At 35.9% G+C, this 25252-nt stretch overlaps 7 protein-coding genes and 2 long non-coding RNA genes across 14 annotated transcripts in view; 5 read left to right on the forward strand and 4 right to left on the reverse strand.

Annotated features, from left to right (window-relative positions):
• The first annotated feature begins 96 nt into the window (after positions 1–96).
• On the forward strand, positions 97–17263 carry LOC137251281 (tRNA (cytosine(38)-C(5))-methyltransferase-like). 4 transcript variants are annotated; one of them, XM_067785601.1, is made up of 3 exons: positions 97–227; positions 16082–16227; positions 16295–17263. In XM_067785601.1, exons 2-3 carry the CDS (start codon positions 16167–16169, stop codon positions 17245–17247), a joined length of 1014 nt encoding a protein of 337 aa, XP_067641702.1. In that variant the 5' UTR covers positions 97–227; positions 16082–16166; the 3' UTR covers positions 17248–17263. The 4 variants fall into 4 exon arrangements, with proteins under 4 accessions (XP_067641702.1, XP_067641703.1, XP_067641700.1 ...); XM_067785602.1 differs by having other exon boundaries at positions 200–218; XM_067785599.1 differs by lacking the exon at positions 97–227 and adding an exon at positions 15784–16080 and having other exon boundaries at positions 16150–16227.
• Positions 701–1694, forward strand: LOC137249363 (putative nuclease HARBI1). Its single transcript, XM_067780757.1, has 3 exons — positions 701–828; positions 888–1329; positions 1404–1694. Exons 1-3 carry the CDS (start codon positions 707–709, stop codon positions 1554–1556), a joined length of 717 nt encoding a protein of 238 aa, XP_067636858.1. The 5' UTR covers positions 701–706; the 3' UTR covers positions 1557–1694.
• On the reverse strand, positions 1493–2830 carry LOC137249364 (uncharacterized). Its single transcript, XR_010952353.1, has 3 exons — positions 2765–2830; positions 2510–2687; positions 1493–2448 (listed from the first exon to the last, which is right to left on the reverse strand). It is a non-coding gene; the product is annotated as an uncharacterized lncRNA (long non-coding RNA).
• On the forward strand, positions 3311–4886 carry LOC137249365 (putative nuclease HARBI1). Its single transcript, XM_067780759.1, has 4 exons — positions 3311–3690; positions 3748–4189; positions 4259–4403; positions 4467–4886. Exons 1-4 carry the CDS (start codon positions 3569–3571, stop codon positions 4838–4840), a joined length of 1083 nt encoding a protein of 360 aa, XP_067636860.1. The 5' UTR covers positions 3311–3568; the 3' UTR covers positions 4841–4886.
• LOC137249366 (uncharacterized) lies at positions 5133–6027 on the reverse strand. Its single transcript, XR_010952354.1, has 3 exons — positions 5962–6027; positions 5707–5883; positions 5133–5640 (listed from the first exon to the last, which is right to left on the reverse strand). It is a non-coding gene; the product is annotated as an uncharacterized lncRNA (long non-coding RNA).
• Positions 6387–13882, forward strand: LOC137251278 (uncharacterized). Of its 2 annotated transcripts, none has more exons than XM_067785594.1 (8): positions 6387–7275; positions 7332–7770; positions 7839–8216; positions 8287–8446; positions 8633–9191; positions 9479–9930; positions 11528–11892; positions 11952–13882. In XM_067785594.1, the coding sequence occupies exons 5-7, from the start codon at positions 9118–9120 to the stop codon at positions 11656–11658; spliced, it is 657 nt and encodes a 218-aa protein (XP_067641695.1). In that variant the 5' UTR covers positions 6387–7275; positions 7332–7770; positions 7839–8216; positions 8287–8446; positions 8633–9117; the 3' UTR covers positions 11659–11892; positions 11952–13882. The 2 variants fall into 2 exon arrangements, with proteins under 2 accessions (XP_067641695.1, XP_067641696.1); XM_067785595.1 differs by adding an exon at positions 10000–10201 and having other exon boundaries at positions 6388–7275; positions 8287–9191.
• Aladin (aladin WD repeat nucleoporin) lies at positions 17211–24949 on the forward strand. 2 transcript variants are annotated; one of them, XM_067785598.1, is made up of 5 exons: positions 17211–17331; positions 22263–22715; positions 23066–23217; positions 23285–23658; positions 23996–24949. In XM_067785598.1, the coding sequence occupies exons 2-5, from the start codon at positions 22350–22352 to the stop codon at positions 24331–24333; spliced, it is 1230 nt and encodes a 409-aa protein (XP_067641699.1). In that variant the 5' UTR covers positions 17211–17331; positions 22263–22349; the 3' UTR covers positions 24334–24949. The 2 variants fall into 2 exon arrangements, with proteins under 2 accessions (XP_067641699.1, XP_067641698.1); XM_067785597.1 differs by lacking the exon at positions 17211–17331 and adding an exon at positions 21391–22200 and having other exon boundaries at positions 23996–24947.
• On the reverse strand, positions 21398–21918 carry VhaM9.7-a (Vacuolar H[+] ATPase M9.7 subunit a). The gene has a single exon (XM_067785604.1). It carries the CDS (start codon positions 21801–21803, stop codon positions 21546–21548), a length of 258 nt encoding a protein of 85 aa, XP_067641705.1. The 5' UTR covers positions 21804–21918; the 3' UTR covers positions 21398–21545.
• c11.1 (maestro heat like repeat family protein c11.1) overlaps positions 24362–25252 on the reverse strand; it is a 99804-nt gene continuing 98913 nt past the window's right edge. The window contains exon 13 of the mRNA XM_067785596.1: positions 24362–25229. Within this exon, the coding sequence (XP_067641697.1) occupies positions 25087–25229 (143 nt within the window). The 3' untranslated portion in view covers positions 24362–25086. The remainder of the gene's footprint in view (positions 25230–25252) is intronic.

Genomic DNA, 25252 nt, shown 5'->3' on the forward strand with positions numbered 1-25252 from the left:
GCCAAGTTTACGCCAAGTCAAGTCAAGTCTATGCTAAGTATCAGTAATGGGGGCTTAACGTGATAAACATACCATAGCCAACCGATTGGTTTTTGGTTTCTCGCCATATCCATAACCTAAAAATATTTGAGGTTATGAATTTAATAACTTTTTGTAGATTTTATTCATTGTTTTGGATACGTTATGACTAAGAGACTTATTTTTTGTGGAATATGTTTGTAATTTTGGTAATAGTCTACCCTACAAGAATACTGACTATCATATTACTATCATCTGATTGTCAGCAATGTCAACCTAACGATCAGCGCCTCATACAAACTTTCTATCACAAACTTAAGGGGACTTGCGCAAATGTGATGTAAACAACTGTGTACGTGTGAGTTTTTGTCTCCTTCTTATACACCAACATGGCCTACTGATTAAGTATATAGCCGTACTGCTCACTCTCATTCATTTTCCTGGATCAGTGCTGACACTCTAAGGCCCCTATTATGAGCATCTTTCGATCTTCGACTGTGGTCGAAAGAGCTGATCGAACGAATTTTCATTCGGTATTATGACGCACGTTCGATGAAGGCAAGCATTATTGTGAATTTCGATAAATTCAAAAGTTCACAATAGCAAATTTCCTTCAGCTGTGAAATAAAATAAAATAAATAGACGAAAGCAGAACTAGTTATTAAATGCGAATATTGAAAATAAAAGTATGACTACGACGGAATTGTGGTTTTATGATTCGTCAGATGAAGAGAAAAGCTTACTGGAGCTAGCCAGAAGTAGAAGACGCGTGAGGGATGCTTCAAATACTTTGAAAATGAATTCCACCACGTAAGTGTAGCTTTCTAAATAAGTTGTTAAATTGATGAAATTATAAGTTTTGATTATAGATTTATTCAAAACTTCAGACTGTCCAAAGAAGCGTTCATGGACTTGTTGTCCAGTACAGATGAACTGCTTCAGCAATGCACAAGAGCCAAGCATATTCCTAATATTCTAAAATATGCAACAGTTCTCCGATTTTGTGCTCGGGGATCCTACCAACTGAGCATTGGAAACGAAAATGCATTCGTACTTGCCCAGCCGAATGTGTCTGTGGTTCTAACAGAGGTGTTGAATGTCTTGGAAAATTTTATTTGTGAAAGATGGATAAAATTCAATTATGAGGAGGCTGAGCTACATCAATCAAAGTTGCATTTCTATAATGTTAGCAGAATTCCAGGGATTATTGGCTGTGTTGATGGCACACATATTAAAATTGTTGCTCCCAAAAAAGAATTACAGAATTTATATTACAACAGAAAAGGATTCTACAGCATTAATGCTATGATTGTAAGTATACCATTTTGATATTAGTTTCAGGTTGTAAATACATAAGTTTACATCTTTATACAAATATTTTTTAGGTTTGTGACCATTCTATGACTATACGATACATAAATGCAAAATATCTGGGAGCAACACATGATTCTTGTGTGTTCAATATGTCGGCCTTGAAATCACATTTGGAACAGCAAGAGCCCTTCACTACACACCAGAAAAAGCAATACAAATTATAAACGTGTGTGCGGCTTTGCACAATACAAATTTCTGTAGAAGAGTTATCTAATGAAGAGGACGACCATGATATCCCATTCGCCGAAATTGAATCCACAACCAACTCGGAAGCAGAAGAAATCAGAAACTAAATATTGCGAGTTTTGTAGATACTTCATTTTATTGAAATAAAAAATTCATATACATGTATATATATAAAAAAATATTTGTTAAATTCATTATGGTTCTAAAAAGCTAAAGATTTTCAGTTTTCATAATACAGTCTTAAATTTTATTATAAATTTGGTATAAAAAATATCACTTCAGTTTCATATGTTTGTTTAAAAAAAAAAAATCAGGTATTGTTCAGCACTTAAAGCATAAATTTGTGCCCTTATTTTTTCATTTGGCTTTTATACAACTCCAGCTTTTCCTGTTTCAATTTCAAAAAATCACGTTTATAATAGTACTCCAAGCTATACGTTCTCTTCGCATACTTTTCTGTCTCAAGAGCACTTTTTTTGATCTCTTCCAATGTTTTCAGCATCTCTTCTTAAACATTTTTTTGATTTGCTGTCTGCTCTTGCAATAGTTTGAGCCTATCGTTTTTGCTGCACTTTTTCGATTTGCTTTTCGTGGCCTCTCCTCATCAGGTGCACCACTTTGTCCACTTACTTCCAAATTCTCATCCGATTCTAAGTTATCACTATATAATCGCTCCACAATCATATCTTCACAATCTTCATTCACATTAGTACTGTCCAGGTGGATCTACACTGGTCTGAAGACTTAAAAAACCCATTATAGACTCTTCTGAAAGATATTTAACCTGTTTGGTCCACCACCAGTTGCACGGTATTCCACTATGTTCTCCGACATTTTTGTTTTTGTTTTTGACTTCATGTCAGCCCACACCTGAGACGACAAAAATAAAGTTGTATTATACAAAATTGACTTCTATGGTTCTTTAGTTCACCTTAATCCACTTTTCCGTCGTTCTTACTGGTGGTCCTAAACAGTTCAGCTCCACTGTTATATCATCCCACTTTTTTGTCACCTGAACCTTTGTGCAAGTTCATTTTGCTATATGGGAATTTTTTTCCATAATTGAAATCAGTCTTTCAAGCTGTTGTTTTGTACTCACGACCTTGGACCTATATAAAATTAATTCAAATATTTTAAAATTACTACTAGGTAGTAAAAAATTAGAACATAAATATAAAAAACTTACATTTTAAACAATTCTTTTTTTGTTCGATACAGCCTCGACAACACATTTCTATTCGCTACAAAATTCGGTACACAACGAAAATTTCGACAGAGATGAGGTGTCATAATACCAACTTCTAATTCGATTTTCGATGTTCGATAGCCAACGAAGATCGAAGATCGAAAGATGCTCATAATAGGGGCCTAAGAAATTAAGTCTACAAGACTGTAAATAAATAAAAAATACGCACTGTTGCAGAATGACTTTTTTGTTTTTATGGCGTTTGATGAATATTTTCTCACTGACATAAGATTTATATTCAGTGCTCATTCAGCAAAACAATGTGCACAATAATTTACAGAATCGCGTAAAAATTTGAAGTCTAAAGCTGCAGACATTGATGCTTTATCGGTAACCGTATCGGTAACCTTATAACAGCTGATTCGACCCACTTTATGAGAATCAATGCAATCGATTATTGGCGCCGCTAAAGTCATAACCATATCGTAGCCAACCAATTGGTTTTTGGTTGACCGTCGTAACGATAGCGCATTGATATGAAGAGATATAGGCCCCTATTATGAGACAAATTCGATCTTCGACTGCGGTCGAACGAGTTCATCGAACGAATTTTCATTTGGTATTATGACGCGTGTTCGATGAAGACTAGCGTGATTGTGAATTTCGATCGTTTCAATTATTCACAATAGCTTATTTCTATCAGCTGTGAAACAAAAATAATAAACAAGCAAAAGTGCAAAAAAGTAAAGAAAATATAAATAAATCTAAAAATTAACACAAAAAAAGGCCTTGACATATAAAAACATGACTTCAACGGAATTTTGGTTCGATGATTCGTCAGATGAGGAGGAAAGCATATTGGAATTAGCCAGAAGTAACAAACTATTGAAGGATGCTTCCAATCCTTTAGAAATGAATTCCGCAGCGTAAGTAGCGTTTTAAACAAGTCATTGAATGTGTAATAGTGAAAGTTTTGTTTATAGATTTATTAAAAACTTCAGGCTGTCTAAGGAAGCTTTCATGGACTTGCTGTCCAGTACAGACAATCTTCTGCAGCAATGCTCAAGAGCTAAATCTATACCAACCATTCTAAAATTGGCCACATTTCTCAGATTTTGTGCTCAGGGATCCTACCAATTGAGCATTGGGAACGAGAATACACTCGGACTGGCACAACCCACGGTGTCTGTGGTGCTATCAGAGGTGTTAAATGTATTGGAAAACTCTCTTTGTCAACGATGGATAAAGTTCAATTACGACGAAGCTGAACTGCAACAAGCTAAATTGTATTTCTTTAACATTAGCAGAATTCCAGGGATTATTGGCTGTGTTGACGGCACGCATATTAAAATTGTTGCTCCCAAAAAAGAACTACAACATTTGTACTACAACAGAAAAGGATTCTACAGCATTAATGCCATGATTGTAAGTATACCAATGTGATATTAATTTCAGGTTGTAAATGCATAAATATTTATCTTTATATGTTTTAAGGTTTGCGACCATTCCATGAGTATACGGTACATAAATGCAAAATATCCGGGAGCAACACATGATTCTATGGTGTTCAGTATGTCGGCATTGAAATCACATTTGAAACAGCAACATCAAGATGGTACTCGCAACACCTGGCTTCTTGGTATATGCTTTTTTTACATATAGATTAAATGTATTCCTATAAAACATAAATTTGCCCGTGCAGGTGATGCTGGATATGCATTAAAGCCATACTTACTGACGCCGTTCAGAAATACTGAAGATGGATCTGCACAACGTATTTACAACACACAGCATGCGAAAGGTAGAAATATCATAGAGCGAACAATTGGAGTCTTAAAAAATAGGTTTAGGTGCTTGTTGCAGGCAAGAGCCCTTCACTACACACCAGAAAAAGCAACAAAAATTATAAACGTGTGTGCAGCTTTGCACAATATTTGCATGTTTTACAAAGTAGACATTTCTGTAGAAGAACTTTCAGATGAGGAGCACGACCATGATATCACACTCGCCGAAATCGAAGCAACCATGAACTCAGAAGCAGAAGAAATCAGAAATCAAATATTAAGAACTTTGTAGTCAATTAGTTTTATTGAAATATAAAACTATTATTCCTGTAAATATATTTTTATGTATATGCACTTATATTCTTCGTTTTCAATTCATGTGTGTATATACTTAGACTAAACAAATATTTGGAAAATTCATTGATAATACTTAAAAGCTAAGCTTAATTCTATTCTAAACTAGGTAAAAAAATATCAGTTCAGTTTCAATTTATTCGTTAACACAAAACATAATTCAGGTCATATTACAGATATAGCGCGGAGTGGAATTCTATTTTTGCATTTGAAGCTTGTACAATTCAAGCTTCTCTTTTTTTAATTTTAACATTTGTTTCTTATAATAATATTTTAACGCATATGTCCTTTCCGCATATTTTTCAGTCTCCATTGCACTTTTTTTATCTCTTTTAGAGTTTCGAGCATTTCTTTATGGAACCTTTTTTGATCACTGGTTTGCTCTTCCAATATTTTTAACCGTTCCGTTCTGCTACATCTTCTTCTGGTATTTCTCCATGGCCTTTCCTCGACAACAGCAACACTATGCTCGCTTACCTCCAAATCTTCAATAGGTTCTGTATTATCATCCAATCGCTCCTCATTCATGCTAACTTCACACTCGACGACCTAATTTGCATTTAGCCCATGCTCTTCTCCAGGTGGATCTACGCTGGTGTGAAGCTGTAGTAAGCCCATTATAGCCTCTTCTGCGTGCGTATATGCATTCAGTCTGTTTGGCCCACCACCAGTGGCGCGATATTCCACCATGTTCTCCGACATTTTCTTTTTCGTTTTCGACTTCATGTCAGCCCACACCTAAAACGACAAAAAAAAACATTTTTTTTTTTATGCTGAAAGGACATCTATGGTTCCTTAGTTTACCTTCATCCACTTCTTTGTCTCTCTTACGGGTGGTCCCAGGCAGTTAAGCTCCGCTGTTATCTCTTCCACCTTTTCGTAGATTGTACTTTTGTGCAAATTCCTTTTGCTATCACGGGATTTTCTTCCATTAATGAAATCAGTCTTTCCAGCTGTTGTTTTGTACTCACCACTTTCGACCTATACAAAATTGATAAAAAATAGTATAAAGTTACTATTGGGTACCAAAAAAGTAGAAATAAAATACAAAAAAATTACATTTTAAACAATTTTCATTCAATTCGTTCGGCGTCGTCAACAAAACCTTGTTCGATTGAAGTTTCGATACACAACGAAAATTTCGACAGAGATGAAGTGTCATAATACCGATTCCAACTTCGATTTTCGATGTTCGATAGCCAGCGAAGATCGAAGATCGAAAAATGCTCATAATAGGGGCCTAACTATCAAAAAGTGTCATAAATGATAGTTTACTGTAGATATCAGGTTTGACTGTTATACTATCATAAATGACCATTGTTATATTCCGCCAAAATGAAACAATGCTTTTTGCTTTTTATTTACTTTATTTCATTACGTTTTTAATTTTGTACGTGATAACCCTGCAAAAATCGTGTGACCAAAAACGCACACAGCCACACGAATTTTTGACAGGGGTGACGATTTGGAATGAAAAATTGTGCAAATGAAATAGCATGCTGACAAATTTTGCTTTCCCACAATGTATCGTGCTCTCTCGCACCTATTATTTTCATAGGGATAGCAAAATACGTCATTTTTGCGTGCAAAAAAAATCGCCATTTCTAATTCTGCAGAAAAGTTGAAAATTTTTTCAATTTGTGTGATTTACATTTTGCAGAAATTAATATACGCAATCTTTAATATTTTTTGGTCTACTAAAGTGTGTTTTAGCAAAAAAACTCATATCAATGTGTGCATGTTTATAAAGAAAGAAAGTGAAATATGTAATTGCATAGTATAAATAATCGTGAGCAATTCTAATGCAGAATAGTAAATTTTGATTTCCACATACATACAAGAAAAAAATTCTTGTTACCATTAAGATTTATTATCCAAAATTGAAAAAAAAGATTAGAAAATACGGTGTAAAAAACGGCTATGTGTGCAATAAAATAGCCTCTCTTGTTGAGATACCCATCCATGGTCTCCATTAATTATTGTGACGGAGGTGTGTTTGCAGCAGCAAAGTGAACCCAAACAGTGTAGGTCGTGGTGGTTGTTGTTCGTGGTCCGCATCAACTGGACCAGGTGGGGCAATGACGCCACATCCAGTTATACCATGGTATATACCACAAGAGCAACCGGGTAATGCAAGGCCACGATAGCAGCACCAACAACCTCCCAAGGCTGGCTATCATCGTTGATTTATAAAAAAACAGTGTTGTGCATCTTTAATGCTTAAATATTTCCTCTGTTGAAACAGTTTCCATGTTTTACTGTTCAACGAAAGCAGCAGCCAGCGTATGCCACCACCGAACAGCTGATAACAAAAACTTGGATGCACAGCAGTTTAAAGCTAAAATGGAAGTTGAGGAAATATCTGAAAATAAGGTAAATATATGTTTCGCGTTATTAACAAAATCGCCCTAAATTTTATGAATTAACAGATCGCTACGAACGACAAAGCACCCGAACGTGTGATCAAAGAAAGCACTACAGAAATTATTGCCGGCAGGGCCGTATCCTACAATCCAGTACAAGATTTTAATCGTGATTTAAGTATTTCAGTACTTAATGTATACTCAAAGCGGTTGATAAGAGAGCGGGAAGCGGCGGCGCATAAAAATCCACAAAATACAAAGGAAAGCAAGCAATGCTAATGACAAGAAACCATACACGGCTGGTGGTGTAAAATACGACGATGGACTGCGAATATTGGAAGCGCTTGCTGCAACAGGTTTACGTAGCAAAAGTATGCAAAATAAGTAGCAGGCGTGCGTGAAATTGTTGCAAATGATCTATCTAAGGTGGCAGTAGATTCCATTAGCGTAAATATGCGACACAATGGAGTGGAACATTTAATTGTGCCAAGGAAGGGGATGCAATGTAGGTTTGATATACGAATCAATAGCTAGTGATTTAACTGTAATAATCAATAATAAAATTCGCAATAGGACTCTCATGTACCTTTCAACTTCATATGAGAAGCGTTTCGATGTTATAGACCTAAATCCTTATGGTTGTCCGAATCGCTTTCTGGATGGCGCTATACAATCACTGACGAGTGGGGGTTCATTACTTGTAACTGCGAATGGTATGGCTGTGCTGGCAGGCAATACGCCTGAAGCCTGCAATGCCAAAAATAGTTCTGTGCCTTTGCGTATGAAATGCTGCCATGATATGGGATTGCGTATACTATTGCATTGCATTGAAACGCACTCTAATCGTTATGGAAAATATATTGAGCCACTTTTGAGCATTTCTGCCAATTTTTATATACGCGTATTTGTGCGTATGCATAGTAGTCAAGCGAAGTGTAAATATAGCATGAGGTTGGTATACAGCATTTTGGCCTTTTACCACAATCCAATTACTTACCATATCTTTATATTATGAACACAGCAAACAATGAATGGTATTTCAATGCACTGGTTGTGATACCTATACGCTACAGCCTATGGGTATTGTAAAAAGCAAGATCTCAGATAAAGGCAATGGGGAAGTATAATTCGGTATACCAACTGTTAATACAAATTGTGCGCATTGCGGTGATAAACATCATGTAAGTTTCAACTATCCCACTTAAGTATTTAAACTCGAATAAATCAAATTATTTCCTTCTTACTTAATTGGTGCTTAACCGTTTAAACGGTTATGTCCGTTCAAAAAGGCGCGTCAGTCGCTTTTTCAGAGGGTTAACTGGCACCAATTGTTCACACCAAATTGTTTCTTATATTCCCAAATATAGATGGGCGGTCCACTTTGGTCGCATCCCATACATGATCCAACGTTTGTTGAAGAATTGCTACAAATCATAGAAGAAAAATCGCTAAGTGATTTGGACACACAACGTCGTTTAAAAGGTGTGTTATCGGCGGTATGCCTGAACTTGTATTGGGTACATGAGTTTTTATGTAAAAAATATTCATCATATCCAACATCAATACCTCGCATTCAATTGTGGACGCTGTACGCACTACATTGGGTTCACGTAATATGGACAAGCATATTGTTGATTCCAGTGGTAAGGCCACAATTTCAAATGATGGGGCAACCATTAATAAACTATTGGATAAAATAATAACACAACGTAGCGTGCTCAAGTGGTATAAGCTTATCTGGAAAAGATATTTCGTGACGAAAACCCTGGAAGATTACCGCGCCTTGTCTGCTGTGGTTCAACAAAATATAACTTGGATGTTTGTTGCTCTTTTTCAATTTTCCTGAATACAAATGTCTGGATTGGAAAAATTTCAAGCAAATAAAGCTTGGCGTGCAAAAGTCAAGAAATTACTTGTCATGCAACGGTAAATGCTTATAAATATATCATTAAAATTGTATGCTTGTTTATGATGAGCCATTCGAGTGAGCATGGAGATGGATGTTTTAAATACTGTAGAGTAAATTGGCTTACTATATAAGAATTTGAAATTTTTCCAAATCTTTGACTCAAAAGTAGCTACTAGCTTGTAGAACTTTATTACTTTACTTTTAAAAAGATAAATCACTTTAGCATGGTAATATATACCTATTATTAAAAATTTATACAAACAATATCTTCAACATTTTTTTCTCGATTCACGAACACTTTTAGAAAGGCTACAACGCCTGCTAAAGAGCCGGTATCTTGCCAACGCTTTAGCTTGGATTTAGAGGAGGATCTACAAAATTTGCTAGAAGCACGCGCAGCTCCTCGTGTAGCGAATGTGGATCAACACGAAAGTAACGTTGCTGTTAGCGGAAATGCAATGAACAAAATATTTGAAATGGAGGATGAAAATAAATCCAACAATGCAAACACTAAAAAGAGGATTCCTTATAATTTTTCAACTAAGGCATCTTGTAACGAAACTATATTCGAATGCCAACAGCAACGTACGTCTGATGAAAGTTTTATGGCTTTGGAAAAAATGTGTGATAAAACAGCATCCGATCCTGACAGCACACTATTTAAGTACATACATAGCGAGAACAAGGATATGGTTAAAGAAGATGCTAAAAAGCGCAGCGCCGATGGAAACTATTTTAAAATCCCTTGTAAACAAGGTAAGTGAATATACAACATATTGAAAATTGATAAGATTGCGTGGTATAAATTTAATAATATAATCTTAGAACTACAAGAAATAGATGAAGAAGCACAATCACTGCAACGTCTATTGCATGACTTATGCGTACAGGAGCAGCATCAATTGGATAATGAAACTCCTTTAAAAAGTATTGAGTAACACTCCTAGAAGATATTGAAGCGCCATCTAAAATGTGGGACTCCACAATAGTGGGCGATACCACTTTACAAACTGCACCTTTGAAAATGGTGAGACTTTTCAGACCATCTACTATACTAGAGGAAAATTGCGAAGATCAGTCTAATAGTTCTTTGGGTGGTGATGATGCATCATCACACACAAGCTTTCAAAAGTTGGTGTCATGTGGGGACACATTGCAAGAGGGGCATACATTTTGTATGTCGGGGTTGATTCTGGATAGGTAAGAGTTTAACCTGTTACAGTATCCAGAACGAAGTTGAGCTAGAGTGACTCGCTTTTCTCTGGGGAGTATGCGTTCCTCTTCCGTGAGGTTTGGATACTTTTCTTTGAGTACTGGATTCACCGGGCAATTCCTAGCATAAAGGTCCGACGCTTGTTTATGGAGTTCACCAAGGACCTGCTTGTGTTTTTTCGCTTCATACGGCTGAGTTCTCAGGAGCCGTATTTCCTCAAAATGCTTACGGAGATGACTCCTTAGGCCCCTAGGCGGTGCTGGTTGACCAATCAGATGTCTGTTGGGATGCTCAGGTTTCTGGGTATTCAACAGGAACTGTTTGGTCAGCATCTCATTTCTCTCCCTAATGGGGAGTATTCTCGCCTCATTATGCAGATGGTGTTCTGGGGACGTAAGAAGACAGCCCGTGGCAATTCTGAGAGCAGTATTTTGGCAGGCCTGTAGCTTCTTCCAGTAGGTAATTTTTAGACTTGGCGACCTATGGGTGACGCATAGCACTTAATCGGCTGGCTAATTGCTTTGTGTGTAGTCATGAGCGTTTCTTCATCCTTTCCCCAGGTACTGCCAGCGAGGGATTTAAGGATTTTGGTACGGCTCTGAATTCTCGGAACAATTGCGGCTGCGTGCTCACCAAAATTTAGATCCTGATGAAAGTCACACCCAAAATTTTAAGGTGTAAGACAGTTGGTAGGGTAATGTCATATGATCGACATTTGGCGCGGCCATGTTTTAAATAAGATCACCGATGATTTGGTTGGTTACAATATCAGGTTTCGCGAGGCGACAAAACTGGAGAGATTGGGGAGATAGCTGTTTATTTTATTACAAAGCTCATCGGTGTAGGAAACAATAGCATAGGTGTAGAAGCAATAGTGACTCATTCTGGTGGTAAAGGTAGCTATTGATATGTAGAAGTTAAACAGAAATTTGATGAATATGAGTTTTTTTTTAAGTTATTGCAAAAAAGCGTTGAGAATTTTTAATATCTTACGAGGTACCTTCGTACATGTTTCTAAGAATGAAGAATGAGACCTATTCAAACTTCGCTATACTTTAACATACGATACTTTACCCCATTTTAACACAACTATCATTTATTGATTTTATTAAATTTTATAAAATGTTTCTTCCTCCACAGTTCCATTTCCGTATTGGATGGTAAATATGGCTTTCGCATTTTCTCCATCAATAACTGTGACAAGGTGGAAAAAATCTATGCGCGTAAATCGCAACATATCTTGGTCGAGCGTTTCTTCAATAGCTCTCTAGTGGTGATGGTGACAGCAGAGAAACCCAACTGTTTACAAATGTTACAATATATCAATTGCGTCTACGGCTCAAATAGCCACAGTATATGAATGAATCGAACTCACCTAATTGTCTGCCTAACGGATAGTATACATATTCATCAAATCGAAAATATTGCATCAAACGAACTGGGTCTGAATACTGAAACAGTACACATATTCAAAATCGATGAGGGGGCTGTGATGATGGTATAGGGTGAGTTGCTGAATAACATACGAAAACCACTTTAACCCATCTATATATTTGCATTACAGCTAAAGCTTTACAAACAGCAAAAATTGCTGGCGCCAAGCAATTGGAAAAGGCAGTGAAGCATTCATCACACTGTACGGATGGTGTAAAGTTAGAAACTGCTGTTGTAACAGCTGCCACCGACACAACGGTCATCTCTACTTCGCCGAGTAACGCCTCGTCCGACTATCTATCGAAGACAGTATAATCATATCTTTTGCCAACACAGGTTAGCGATGTGCTTGCACAGGAAAAGATTTCAATTGGAAAACAAAAACCAATTAAGAGAGTTTATTTATTATTAAAGTATTTACTTTTCTTTATATCAACAGTATTAATTTAAGTTGCAATATCACGTACATATATAATAAGGGATGTGATACGATTGCTGTCGGAATTAGATTTGAAACCAATCAATACTCCTGCTAAGGGTTGTAGAATTATTGCTTGAATGATTGGATTTAGAACAATAACAAGTCTGACTCAATTACTAGTCGTACATTTTTAAGTTCATCAATTACGACAGCAATCGGATTCCACGACACCTTTGAATATTCTTTATCTGAAAAAAAAGAGTAAATCTAATCTGAATTTCTAATTAGCTTTAAGTTGTAGATTTAAATTGATTCAAATAATTGGAGTTTTTTCTAAAGCTTAAAATTATTTTCTGTTCGCTTGGAAAAGATTTCAATTGGAAAACGAAAACCAATTAAGCGAGTTTATTTATTATTAAAATACTTACTTTTCTTTAAATGAACTGTATTAATTTAAGTTAAAATTTCATGTTCATATATAATAAGGGATGCCGTGATACGATTGCTGTTGGAATTAGATTTGAAACCAATCAATACTCCTGCTAAGGTTTGCAGAATTATTGCTTGAATGATTAGATTTAGAACAATAACAAGTCTGACTCAATTACTAGTCGTACATTTTTAAGTTCATCAATTACGACAGCAATCGGATTCCACGACACCTTTGAATATTCTTTATCTGAAAAAAAAAGAGTAAATCTAATCTGAATTTCTAATTAGCTTTAAGTTGTAGATTTAAATTGATTCAAATAATTGGAGTTTTTTCTAAAGCTTAAAATTATTTTCTGTTCGCTTGGAAAAGATTTCAATTGGAAAACGAAAACCAATTAAGCGAGTTTATTTATTATTAAAATACTTACTTTTCTTTATATGAACGGTATTAATTTAAGTTAAAATTTCATGTTCATATATAATAAGGGATGTCGTGATACGATTGCTGTTGGAATTAGATTTGAAACCAATCAATACTCCTGCTAAGGTTTGCAGAATTATTGCTTGAATGATTAGATTTAGAACAATAATAAGTCTGACTCAATTAATAGTCGTACATTTTTAAGTTCTTCAATTACGACAGCAATAGGATCCACGACACCTTTGAATATTCTTGATCTGAATTTCTACTAAGCTTTAAGTTGTAGATTATTCAAATAATAGAAGTTTTTTCTAAAGTTTAATATTATTTTTTTGCTCGCTTAGAAGAGATTGGAAAACAAAAACCAATTAAGCGAGTTTATTTATTATTAAAGTTCTTCTGTTTTATATGAACTGGATTAATATAAGTTCCAATTTCATGTATGTACATATATAATATTATCAAAGAGTATATATTTGTCAAGAGGCGTCACTCGATACTTTGTTGTTGCCAAAGCAACCCTGTCATGTCGAATGTGATTCTCAAGGAAGTTTTGTTTAGTTTTTTTTAATTGAATCCTATATAGTTATGCGGTAAAGTGACTTTGCATAATTACGATTTTTGGAAAGAGAATTAATTAATTAATTTAATACAATCAATAAAATAAACACAAATACCTCACGAAAATGTATAGAAGGCGTTTTTATAAATACATCTGATAAAAAAAACCAACGACTACCTTGAGAAAACATCGAGTAATTTGCTTTGGCAACAACAAAAGTATCGAGTGACGCCTCTTGACAAATATATACTCTTTGATATTATTGAAAATAATAAATATTGAAAATTCAATTTTTTTGGTTCATATTTTATTCATATGGCTGCTCCAGGTAAAGTAAATCTGCAGGTAAAATTCACGTTATATGGCGGTTATATAAATGGTAAAACCGCAGTAAAATTGATTGTCAAATGGCTCGAAAATGTAGAGTGAAATGACGGAAAAATGACCGCCATTTGACGAGCATTGTGACGTGTGTGAGCAGCACAGTGCTATGCTCACATCCTATAAGTGGGAGCGGAATGCACGATCACATTAATAGGAACGAAACGGAAAATTTGGTCACAAAAGTTCATCACGCCCATGCAAACGTGACTATGAATATAACCGCTGCAGAAAGTCACAATGACCGTAAAATGACTAGTAAAATGACGTGGAGCGTTTTTGCAGGGAAAAGCATACGTGTTTCTTATTTATTTGAAATAAATAGTTTTATAAGAATTCCAGCTCAGAATGTTCGATTTAAATTCAGAAAATAACAAAACAGAAGAGCGCTTTCCTCATGCGGAAACACATTTAAAAATGAATCACCACTAACCACTATTATTTTTCGCGTATCAATTTTTTGAGTGCGCTCTACACATTCCGACAGATTTTGGTATTTTTTAATATTATTTTCAATTTTTTGTTTTCTTTTAGCATGGAGCTATGAAATGCTCTCTTTTTCATTTTTTAAACTTATTTTTTATATGGTTTTCGTCGGTTGAAAATGGCGGATTTTAAAAAATAACAAAACAACCGTGATAATCATTTGATTGTCATATGACAGTCAGTAGTGACAACATGATTAAATCGGATAAACTGTTCTCGCATACATAAAATTCTGTCTCACATGCATAATGGTATCTGCTGTATGTTCTTTTGTTCTGTACCAGGTGTCCGAAGCTTTCCCAGTTTGAGTCCTTTTTCATGATTATAGGCTGTCGTTGGGTACATACGGACATGCGGGAGCGAACAAAGGAACATACATAAATTTGAGTATAAATGTTTACGTTATCGCAGGATCAGCATTGTCAATTACAAGTGTGAGTGTATTAGTAAAACTATCAGCGTTTCTTGTAGGGTAGTTGAGGGGTCGACTGCTAATACGCTACCAAAAATATCGAGTGTGGTGTCAAAAGACGCGTATTAATCTCGAGAACAAGAATCCGAAGGCGGAAAAGAATATTTTATCCCTGTCCGGAGATATTTGAAGTTGAAGTTGGCGATTTCCCTGTGGTTGTTGTTGTGTTTATACCCACAAAAAAAATTGTGCATCACCGTGGCGGTAGCTACGGTTATACCACACACCCGGACTTGGCATGGCGTAGCCCAGGGTTATTTTTGGTAATAGTCTAGTTGAGGGGTCGACTGCTAATACGCTACCAAAAATATCGAGAGAGGTGTCAAAAGACGCGTCTTGACATCAGTATTAATAATCCGAAGGCGGAAAATAAAAATATTAACGCATTCAAAAGATATTAACGAAAAACCGAAAAAAGACCCGCGGGTACCTCCGAAACCGGGGGTCGGATCCATAGTATTTTTGCGCAGAACACCTTTCGGCGTTGGCGGCCTTCGGCCGCGCTTATAAAAAATAACCCTTGGCTACGCCATGCCACGTCCGGGTGTGTGGTTTAACCGTGGCTATCGCCACGGTAATGCACAATTTTTTTGGTGGGTACAACACAACAACAACCACATGGAAATCGCCAACTTCAACTGCAAATATCTCCGGACAGAGATAAAATTTTTCTTTTCCGCCTTCAGATTATTGTTCTCGAGGTTAATACGCGTCTTTTGACACCTCTCTCGATATTTTTGGTAGCGTATTAGCAGTCGACCCCTCAACTAGACTATTACCTTATTTTTTATAAGCGCGGCCGAAGGCCGCCAACGCAGAAAGATGTTCTGCGCAAAAATACTATGGATCCGACCTCCGGTTTCGGAGGTACCCGTGGGTCTTTTTTCGGTTTTTCGTTAATATCTTTTGAACGCGTTAAAATTTTTATTTTCCGCCATCGGATTATTAATACTGATGTCAAGACGCGTCGTTTGACAACTGTCTCGATATTTTTGGTAGCGTATTAGCAGTCGACCCCTCAACTAGACTATTACCGTAATTTTTTGCGTTTTCTTCATTTTTATGAAATTTTCACGATTTTTAAGTAAGGCACCATTAATCTGATCACATTGGAGATGGATATGGTTACGACTATTTTATTTTTTGCCTTCAGATGTAAATAGAGAAAATATGAATTACCGCGTGTTGGAACTATTCAGTGGCATCGGTGGTATGCATTTTGCATTAAGTTGTAAGTTAAATAAAATTATATATCTTTCAGTTGTTTTGTATTAATAATCAAATTAAACTAAAATCAGCATCTGATGTCGAAGGCACAGTAGTCGCTGCCATGGACATCAACACACATGCCAATGCAGTATATGCACACAACTTTCCAGAAACTTCAGTATGCAACAACAATATACAAAGTCTGACGGCACGTAAAATAGAAAAAATGAATGTAAATATGATACTGATGTCGCCACCCTGCCAACCGCATACGAGGCTGGGAAACCGTTTGGATGTTGCTGATAAGCGTTCCGATGCACTGCAGCACATTTGCACCATCTTACCACAATGCACCAACATTGAATATGTACTTATGGAAAATGTAAAGGGCTTTGAAACTTCGTTGGCGCATGAATCTTTCATTAAAGCTCTACACTTGGCTGGTTTTCATTGGCGAGAATTCATACTCAGTCCAACACAATTGTTCATACCTAATGCTAGGCATCGTTATTATTGTTTAGCACGTAAAAGGGACTTTTGTTTTAGTGGTGCACATATTTTAGAAGAAATACCAGAAGAACTTAAAATAAAGGAAGCAGAAGAACTATCTATTAGTGATTTATTAGAACCGGAAGAGGTCGTGTCTGAGGATCATTATTTGCCTGATAAAATATTGAGCAAGCGGGTGTGGTTGATGGATATCGTAAATTCGGAATCAAAGAAAACAATGTGCTTTACTAAAGCCTATACTCACTATAGCGAAGGTACCGGCTCAGTTTATACACATTTACCAAAATCAGAAATTGATAGCATTTTTGCTGAGGTGAAAGAACTGCAAGATAAGGGAGAAGAGTTGCGTTTGGAACTGCTGAAAAGCTTAAGACTGCGTTATTTTACGCCAATTGAAGTTTCGAGCTTTATGTGTTTTCCAAATAGTTTTAAGTTTCCAGCAGAAATTACGAATCGTCAGAAGTATAGACTTTTGGGAAATAGTGTAAACGTGAAAGTTGTGAGTTTTTTAATAAAGATATTATGTTCATAAAGTAACTAAAAAAGCATTTGCGGCCTAGCATACCTTGAAGTGGACTGAAAGTGGAATGGTATAGCAAATTCTTTTACTGCAAAGGTATGGATATAAAACAATAGACTGGTGTTATGATTAGCGAAGCGTAAGAAAATTTTGCGGCTTAAGTGCAGAATACATACATTTGTCAAACTAAAAAAATTTATAAGTATCGGTAGTGGTGTTTATGGCGGGTTCCACCGTATAATTTTTTTGTTTTTTTTTTGGTGCAAACCCAGCCAGCATTTAGATGATACATTTTTGAACTTTCCTTCATATCAATACAATTTGACTACTCCTTGCGAATAAATACTGAGTGTTCATACAGTTGAACAAAATAAATAATAAAATAAGATTACTTTTAATGATCAAAAACTGAAAATCATTTTTCGATCACTTTTTGAAATAATTTTCGAGTAACTTTGATGAATAAATTTTAAGATTTTATAAAAATGAACATAGAGAATAATAAAACTTGTTTGCTTTTGATGATCAATAACTGAGAACAATTTTTCAATCACAATTTGGAATCATTTTTTAATTTAATTTCTTTAACTTCGGTGATCAAAAATTTAAAATCATTTTTCAATCAACTTTTTTAATATTTGCAGACTACCTTTCTTGAATAAATGATGAATTTTTTACTTGTTAAAACTATACTTCTCATTGAAAATTTGATTTTTCTTCATTAGCTCACAATTTTTCAATCATAAAATCCAAAAAATTTACAAATATACAACACATATTCAAGACTAAAAGTAATATAAGTGCTGCTGCTAACCTAAGATGTCTTCTAGCACTTCTCTAGATGCGGCTTCCCAGAAGACATACTGGATGGAACCGATGTACGGAGGTTGTAAGCTGTTTAACCGCTGGTAAGTTAAGCTTGATCGACACGCCTGGACCCGGCTTCAACATCCTCCATGAGCTATCATTGTCGAAAACATCTAATTATATTTAAAGAATGATATGAGACATAGTAAAATCGTGATTTTTAAAGTGACATCGTTACCATGATCTAATATGATGATCATAGATGATGTTGGATGTTGTAGTCGTGTGTGTGTACAACGGTCAAGTTAATTTATACCTGCGGTTCAAAAAGCTTACTTCCGAGCTTCCAGATGCTTTCATCCCCTGATGAAATATGATCTTTATATAGTATTTAGTTATGTATTAAATATGATGGAAAAATGAATCACAATCTTATTCACAAATGATTCCAAACCATCATATAATATGATTGAAAATTGTTCTTAAATGTGAACAAAAAATTTCTGTGAAAAGTAATCAGTGTTATTCCAAAAGAAGTAAAGTACAATCTTCCAGTAATATCAAGTATGATAAAAAGATGAATAAAAAAATCATAAATGATTATTCAAGAATAATCACATTTATGGTACATTTTTCTCCCGACGATACGTTAATTTTCGAACAGAAAATGTCTTAAAACTTGAACGTTTTTAATCATCTTGTGGTATGATATTTGAATTTTTTTATCAAAATTTTCAAATAATGCTGGCTGGGTAATAACTATAGGGGTAATTCCACAAAAGGCAAATTTTACATTTTTTTAAAACAAAATATCTTTGAGACTATTGAGTCAATCTCAAAAATTGTAATGTCTTTAGATAGGTAATAAAACAAGGTTTTGTTTGATATACAAAACATCTATATTTAGAAGAAATTTCTATAATAAAATTATGTTTTTATGGGAAAATGATTGCTAACTTATCATGAATCGAACAATAAGTCGAAAAAATGTGTTATTGACAAAATGCCTTAATACTATCGTGTTGAAGATAATTTCGCTACCTGTAATTTGGTATATATATCTTTATATTAGAAGGTATAACTTGCGCAAAAGGGTGTACTACGCAGAAGGACATCACCGTGGCGGTAGCCACGGTTATACCACACACCCGGACTTGGCATGACGTAGCTAAGCGCTGCCGAAGGCCGTATATGCTGAAAGGTGTGCTACGCAGAATTACTGTGCATGGCGCAGCCGGTGTTGGATCGGCTAACGTAACAATAAGGTAATATCAGCTCGTTCACGAATGCAAAAATGAGCTTTTTCAAAAAATAAAATAAAGACTAGAAAAGTTAAAGATATATATATCAGATGAAAGGTATTTTTATAAGTTATTTTTCGATTTCTCAATTTTTGAAATCCATCTACTAGTTTCGGAGATATTTTGATTTGAAAAATTCAAATTTCGCCTTTTGACATGGAATTACCCCCAAACTTTTCATTTGCACCAAAAAAGAAATATACCGTTGGAATCAGCATAAAAATCTCTATAAAGTCCGATTTTTTATTCTTGACAAATGTATGTATTCTACACTTGTTCCATGTCGGGAGACGCCCTGGAGCTTTTGGCGAGTTTTACCGAATGTTCTTTACCAGACATTGATCCGGCCTCCGAAAAATAGGTACTAAGTATCTCTGCAACTGCTTACTGTGACCACGTTGAGCCTTCTATGCCATTACATCCCCTTAGAGTGAAACTTGGCACGCCCCTTTAAAGGGGTTGAACTACACAACCCAAATCAATCACGATGTTTACCTCGTGGAGTACTTCCACTATCGCCGGTAATGCAGACTCATGCCAATCGTTGAAGCTAGGTGAGGTTTGGCGAGCTTCTGCAACCCACGGGCTAATCCAGTACAAATATGTATACAATACAAATGTGTACCTTAAATATTTAGCACATGTGGTTCAGATGATATCTACTTCCTAACGGAAGGAGATAGGTTTACGGTTCTCGCAATAGTCGTACGAGCATCTCTCTCGGTTAAGGAGCAGCCATATCGTTTCCGTTGTAATAATCAATGAGGAGCGTTAACAAGACTTTATAGAGGACAATTAAAACATTAAACTGTTTATTTTGCATTAATTTAGTATCCACATTCACATATCGTGCGACGGTATAGCATGTATATTATGTTTAACGAGATTACACAATTAAATTTGACCAAGCCTTCTTCGTAGATGCAACAATGGAAACATGACAGGGATGCACTATTTAATATACATACATATAAATGACTGGTAGTAGTGCAGTTTACGGTACCCACCGAAATTTGGGCCAAGATTTTCGAGTGAGGTATCAAAAGACGCGTATTAATCTCGAGAACAATAATCCGAAGGCCGAAAAGAAAAATTTTATCTCTGTCCGGAGATATTTGCAGCTGAAGTTGGCGACTTTAATGTGGTTGTTGTTGTGTTTTACCCACAAAAAAATGTGTGCATCGCCGTGGCGGCAGCCACGGTTATACCACACACCCGGACTTGGTATGGTGTAGCCCAGGGTTATTTTTGGTAATAGTCTAGTTGAGGGGTCGACTGCTAATACGCTACCAAAAATATCGAGAGAGGTGTCAAAACACGCGTATTAATCTCGAGAACAATAATCCGATGGCGGAAAAGAAAAATTTTATCCATGTCCGGAGATATTTGCAGTTGAAGTTGGCGATTTGCATGTGGTTGTTGTTGTGTTGTACCCACAAAAAAATTTGTGCATCACCGTGGCGGTAGCCACGATAATACCACACACCCGGACTTGGCATGGCGTAGCCCAGGGTTATTTTTTATAAGCGCGGCCGAAGGCCGCCAACTCAGAAAGGTGTTCTGCGCAAAAATACTATGGATCCCACCCCCGGTTTCGGAGGTACCCGCGGGTCTTTTTTCGGTTTTTCGTTAATATCTTTTGAACGAGTTAATATTTTTATTTTCCGCCTTCGGATTATTAATACTGATGTCAAGACGCGTGTTTTGACACCTCTCTCGATATTTTTGGTAGCGTATTAGCAGTCGACCCCTCAACTAGACTATTACCTTATTTTTTATAAGCGCGGCCGAAGGCCGCCAACGCAGAAAGGTGTTCTGCGCAAAAATACTATGGATCCCACCCCCGGTTTCGGAGGGACCCGCGGGTCTTTTTTCGGTTTTTCGTTAATATCTTTTGAACGGGTAAAAAAAAGTTAACTTCCGCTTTCGGATTCTTGATCTAGACGCAAATACGCGTCTTTTGATACCTCACTCGAAAATTTTGGCCCAAATTTGGGTGGGTACCGTAAACTGCACTATTACCAAATGACTAACTTAGAAATAAAATATGCTGATTAAATTCGTACTATATGCATTTAACATATCATCCATTATATTGCCAGGTCCACATATGCATTCAGATGCAAATTATTTCACTACAACAAAGTTTCTACCAGCTAAGTAAATACTACTGTCACATGAGTAATTCCACTAGCAACATAATTAACCATCCTTGAGTTCATTGCCCCATTCCTTAGCAATCATATAGATAGCATGTCGACTTAATTTTGGCCCCAACAAAGGATTCATCTGTGCCATGTAACAGCACAGCCAAAAGAGCCAGCAAGTTGCTGCAGTTAACATCATAATGCAGCGCAGAAGAGATTGATGTGGTCCTTTGGGTGTCATCATTGGTACACCAATACCAATACACGCCCAGAAAGCGGTGAAGAATAGTACGGGGAAGAATGCAGCGCCCATTCTTTTAAAGTTTTATACAAAATTTTAATCGCAAATTATTTTGAGTTGCAGAAAAATCGAATTTGCATAAATGCAGAAAAATCAATACACAAAAAAAGATGACAACTGTTGTCAAATTTACAGAGATGCCAAGTTTTAATTATATCACATGTAAAGCTATGACGTATAGATGGAACAGCTGTCGTCTCAAGCTGTCAAACTCGATTCTATCAAATAAGCGGGAAATCCTAGCTTTGTGGGGCGATTTTAATTCAATTCCACTGTGACAGAGTTTAATAAATTAAAATAAAGAATTATTAAATCAAATATGGTGTCGCTACAGGATGTTTCCACGTTTATTGTGCCAGGCCAGCTTTGTGCATTACCTCAAAATGAAATCGATAGCTGCTCTGTGGTGGCAAGAACTGATATAACAACCCATATGCATATTCATATAATTCAAGTACCTAATTTTTTCAGTCTGAATACTATCCAGAAATCAATTTAAATTGCGAAATCTTCAGCACCTCGATTAGCGGACACTCAACAGACGCATATCGCAGTGTAATGGTGCCAGTGAATGAGGGCGTAATGAAACGTATAATACGCACATTTTTCGAAAGTGGCTTTACGGAGGCACTAAATGAAGCGCGTGATAAACAAACCGCCACCGTTTGCCCGGTCATATGTACAATTGCACAATATACGTTTGATATGTTGCAATTTGTGAAAAGATTGAAAACAAAAGTCTTTCCGCATACGCGTGAAGTGAGCATTAATAATGTGGCCGAGTTGTCAGAGACGCGAGATTGGTTACGCTCTTATATACGTTGCATTGTATGGCATCCAAATTGTTTCAAAATTGCCGTTGCAGGATCAGATGATATTGTACGTATATACACGGATGAACCGGCAGTGGTGCCTGTGCTCAGGGTAAGTTATAGTGTAGACAAATGAACATACTTGGGTACAACCGGAAGGGGCACAATTTTTCATGGTAGTAGTCTAGAAAAAATGGTGTTAGAGGCGCTGGTTCCACATTACAATTAAAGAGATGGTTGGTGTCTGGATAGGTGAGAGTTTAGCCTGTTACAGTATCCAGAACGAAGTTGAGCTAGAGTGACTCGCGTTTCCCGGGGGAGTGTGCGTTCCTCGTTGTTGTGATTTGTCGCTGAAGGACTTTGAAATATTGCGAGAGCCGTACATGGCTTGAATAAATAGGAAGTCCCTTCACAATTTTTGAATGCATTTAAAAATTTCTTTTTACAATTTCTTCCGTCTAGAGTGTTTCACAAAAATGGATTACTTCAATGGCTTGGCGTCCGCTAACCGCTGCAGAGTTGGCAGTGGGTTGTCAAAAAGGTGTTTGCCTTTGGACTATGGATACAAATATGCATATAACACGCAGCGCTACACAAGCAGTATTCTTAAAACAGTGAGTACACACAGGAATAAACCATTTGTATATTCAAAATTTTCTATTAAATGCATTTTATTCATAGTCCAGGCCACTGCCCAATTACTTCGGTACAATGGAATGCCAATGGTACATTGCTTGCAACCGCATCCATTAGCGATACTGATATTTTATTATGGGATGTCGATAGACAACTAAATACTCCACTTCGTCGTGTTGGTCCGCCTTGCTCATTGCTGAAATGGTCACCCGATGCTGCGAATATATTTTCTGCCACTGTTGGTAATGTATTTCGTGTATGGTCGGCAAATAAAAAATGGACGCCTGAACGCTGGACAATCAATTGTGGTGTAGTACAATCGGCTTGCTGGTCACCGTGCGGCAATTTTTTGCTTTTTGTTACAACCGGCGATAGTATTTTATATCGTTTACTTTTTCAGGATGAACAAATTTTTGCATGTAAGTGAGAGTATTGTTCATTTGCATATTAAATTTGTACCTAACTTAAGGCAATACATTATTCTATGTATATGAGTAAATATTTATATATACAAGAATGCATGTGGCTTAGTGTCATATACTGGCAGTTGCCAAAAGTAAATTATATACCTTGAAAGGCAAGCTACAGGTGAGTCATGACGCGAGCACAGTCGTGGCTTGTATTATGCTGCCTACAATACCCCAAAACAAAGCTTTTTTGATTAAAATACTTTTGTAGACTTTCACAGGAAGTTTTGCGTCGAATTCGAATCTGATCTTCAAATAATATATATATATTTTTTTTTTCCTATTTCAGCTGGCGCTTCACCTAAAGAAGCTTTAAAAATAGCCGATCTTACCAAATTCAATGCTGGTCGTCGTGAGGTTGGTGGCAAACCACAAGCATTAGCCTGGGATGCTGATGGTCGTTATTTGGCTGTGATATTCAAAGATACACCCTGTATAGCACTCTTCAATACTTGTTTGAAAAAATTTGATATGACAATTTCACCATTATGTTTTCTAACTGGCATAAATACAGAATATCCTTCATATGTTTGCTTCCAAAGTAAAACAAAACGTAATACGGATACGGTTTTAACAATTGGCTGGTCGAGTGGGCGTATAGAATACTTTCCGTTTGGCAGTATGTGAATTAATTCTAAATAAATAAGACTGGTGGTTTCTGTTCTGTAGGTACATAAATACATATACTTTTTTTATTTAACTATATATGTAATACATAATATCTATATATATATATAGTATATGAGGTAAATTGCTACATACATGCTTGGTCCACAAAATATTTTACAATTCATCTTTTTTTACTTTTGTAATAAACAGATAACAACGCTACGGATAATTTAAATGTGTTTCAATTATTCACTGTTTTTAATACAAAACATTTTAAGCAATGAAATGATATAATTATAGGACTTGATTATTCAAGATTTATGAAAAGTTGTTAAGAAATGTAATTTTTTGAACAAATAGGATATATGTCTGAATATCTATCGATATATTAAGACAGGATATGCATATTACTTAAGAAAGGCATGCATGTGAGCATAAGCTTTAAACGCTCTAGTCACTTTAAAATTATGGGACTGAGCCGCGGATGTACATAAAGTATTCTCAAAGAAATTCTTTTGTCTGCTATAAATACGTATGTATGTATGTAGTAAGGATATATGTATCATAAATATTGTTCAGCCATAGCTTATAAGGGTATAAAATAATAATATAAATTTTCAAAATCACAATGTTGTTTCACACTGCTCTCCTCTACACGAGTAACATTTATTTTTAAGGTACACTCTATAAATTCTACTTTTATATTTTATCCTCTTTTTTGTTTTGGCTTTAAATACGTTGTTTAACTGATTTACCAACGATTCGTTCTTTTCAAATATCACCAAAGAAATAACCCAATGATGTAGCAGCCTTAACGCGTACAAAATGATTTTCATCTTTCAGTAGAGCAGCAAGTTTATTGCCCACAACTTCGGTTTGAGCATTGCGTTCGGGAAGAAAGTTGTGTAGGATGCCTGTCAAATATTTGTTTTTTAAA

The sequence above is a fragment of the Eurosta solidaginis genome, chromosome 4, assembly GCF_040869045.1.
Source record: "Eurosta solidaginis isolate ZX-2024a chromosome 4, ASM4086904v1, whole genome shotgun sequence".
In the NCBI taxonomy this organism is placed as follows: Eukaryota; Metazoa; Arthropoda; class Insecta; order Diptera; family Tephritidae; genus Eurosta; species Eurosta solidaginis.

Coding starts and splice junctions, on each gene's coding strand:
- LOC137249363 (XM_067780757.1), top strand. CDS start 707: ATGACTACGACGGAATTGTGGTTTTATGATTCGTCAGATGAAGAGAAA. Junction 829..887: donor TTGAAAATGAATTCCACCAC/GTAAGTGTAGCT, acceptor TTTTGATTATAG/ATTTATTCAAAACTTCAGAC. Junction 1,330..1,403: donor ACAGCATTAATGCTATGATT/GTAAGTATACCA, acceptor AATATTTTTTAG/GTTTGTGACCATTCTATGAC.
- LOC137249365 (XM_067780759.1), top strand. CDS start 3,569: ATGACTTCAACGGAATTTTGGTTCGATGATTCGTCAGATGAGGAGGAA. Junction 3,691..3,747: donor TTAGAAATGAATTCCGCAGC/GTAAGTAGCGTT, acceptor TTTTGTTTATAG/ATTTATTAAAAACTTCAGGC. Junction 4,190..4,258: donor ACAGCATTAATGCCATGATT/GTAAGTATACCA, acceptor ATATGTTTTAAG/GTTTGCGACCATTCCATGAG.
- LOC137251278 (XM_067785594.1), top strand. CDS start 9,118: ATGTCTGGATTGGAAAAATTTCAAGCAAATAAAGCTTGGCGTGCAAAA. Junction 9,192..9,478: donor AAATTACTTGTCATGCAACG/GTAAATGCTTAT, acceptor GAACACTTTTAG/AAAGGCTACAACGCCTGCTA. Junction 9,931..11,527: donor TAAAATCCCTTGTAAACAAG/GTAAGTGAATAT, acceptor CTTCCTCCACAG/TTCCATTTCCGTATTGGATG.
- LOC137251281 (XM_067785599.1), top strand. CDS start 16,059: ATGAAATTTTCACGATTTTTAA. Junction 16,081..16,149: donor GAAATTTTCACGATTTTTAA/GTAAGGCACCAT, acceptor TTTTGCCTTCAG/ATGTAAATAGAGAAAATATG. Junction 16,228..16,294: donor TATGCATTTTGCATTAAGTT/GTAAGTTAAATA, acceptor AACTAAAATCAG/CATCTGATGTCGAAGGCACA.
- VhaM9.7-a (XM_067785604.1), bottom strand. CDS start 21,803: ATGGGCGCTGCATTCTTCCCCGTACTATTCTTCACCGCTTTCTGGGCG.
- Aladin (XM_067785597.1), top strand. CDS start 22,111: ATGGTGTCGCTACAGGATGTTTCCACGTTTATTGTGCCAGGCCAGCTT. Junction 22,716..23,065: donor CAGTGGTGCCTGTGCTCAGG/GTAAGTTATAGT, acceptor TCTTCCGTCTAG/AGTGTTTCACAAAAATGGAT. Junction 23,659..23,995: donor GGATGAACAAATTTTTGCAT/GTAAGTGAGAGT, acceptor TTCCTATTTCAG/CTGGCGCTTCACCTAAAGAA.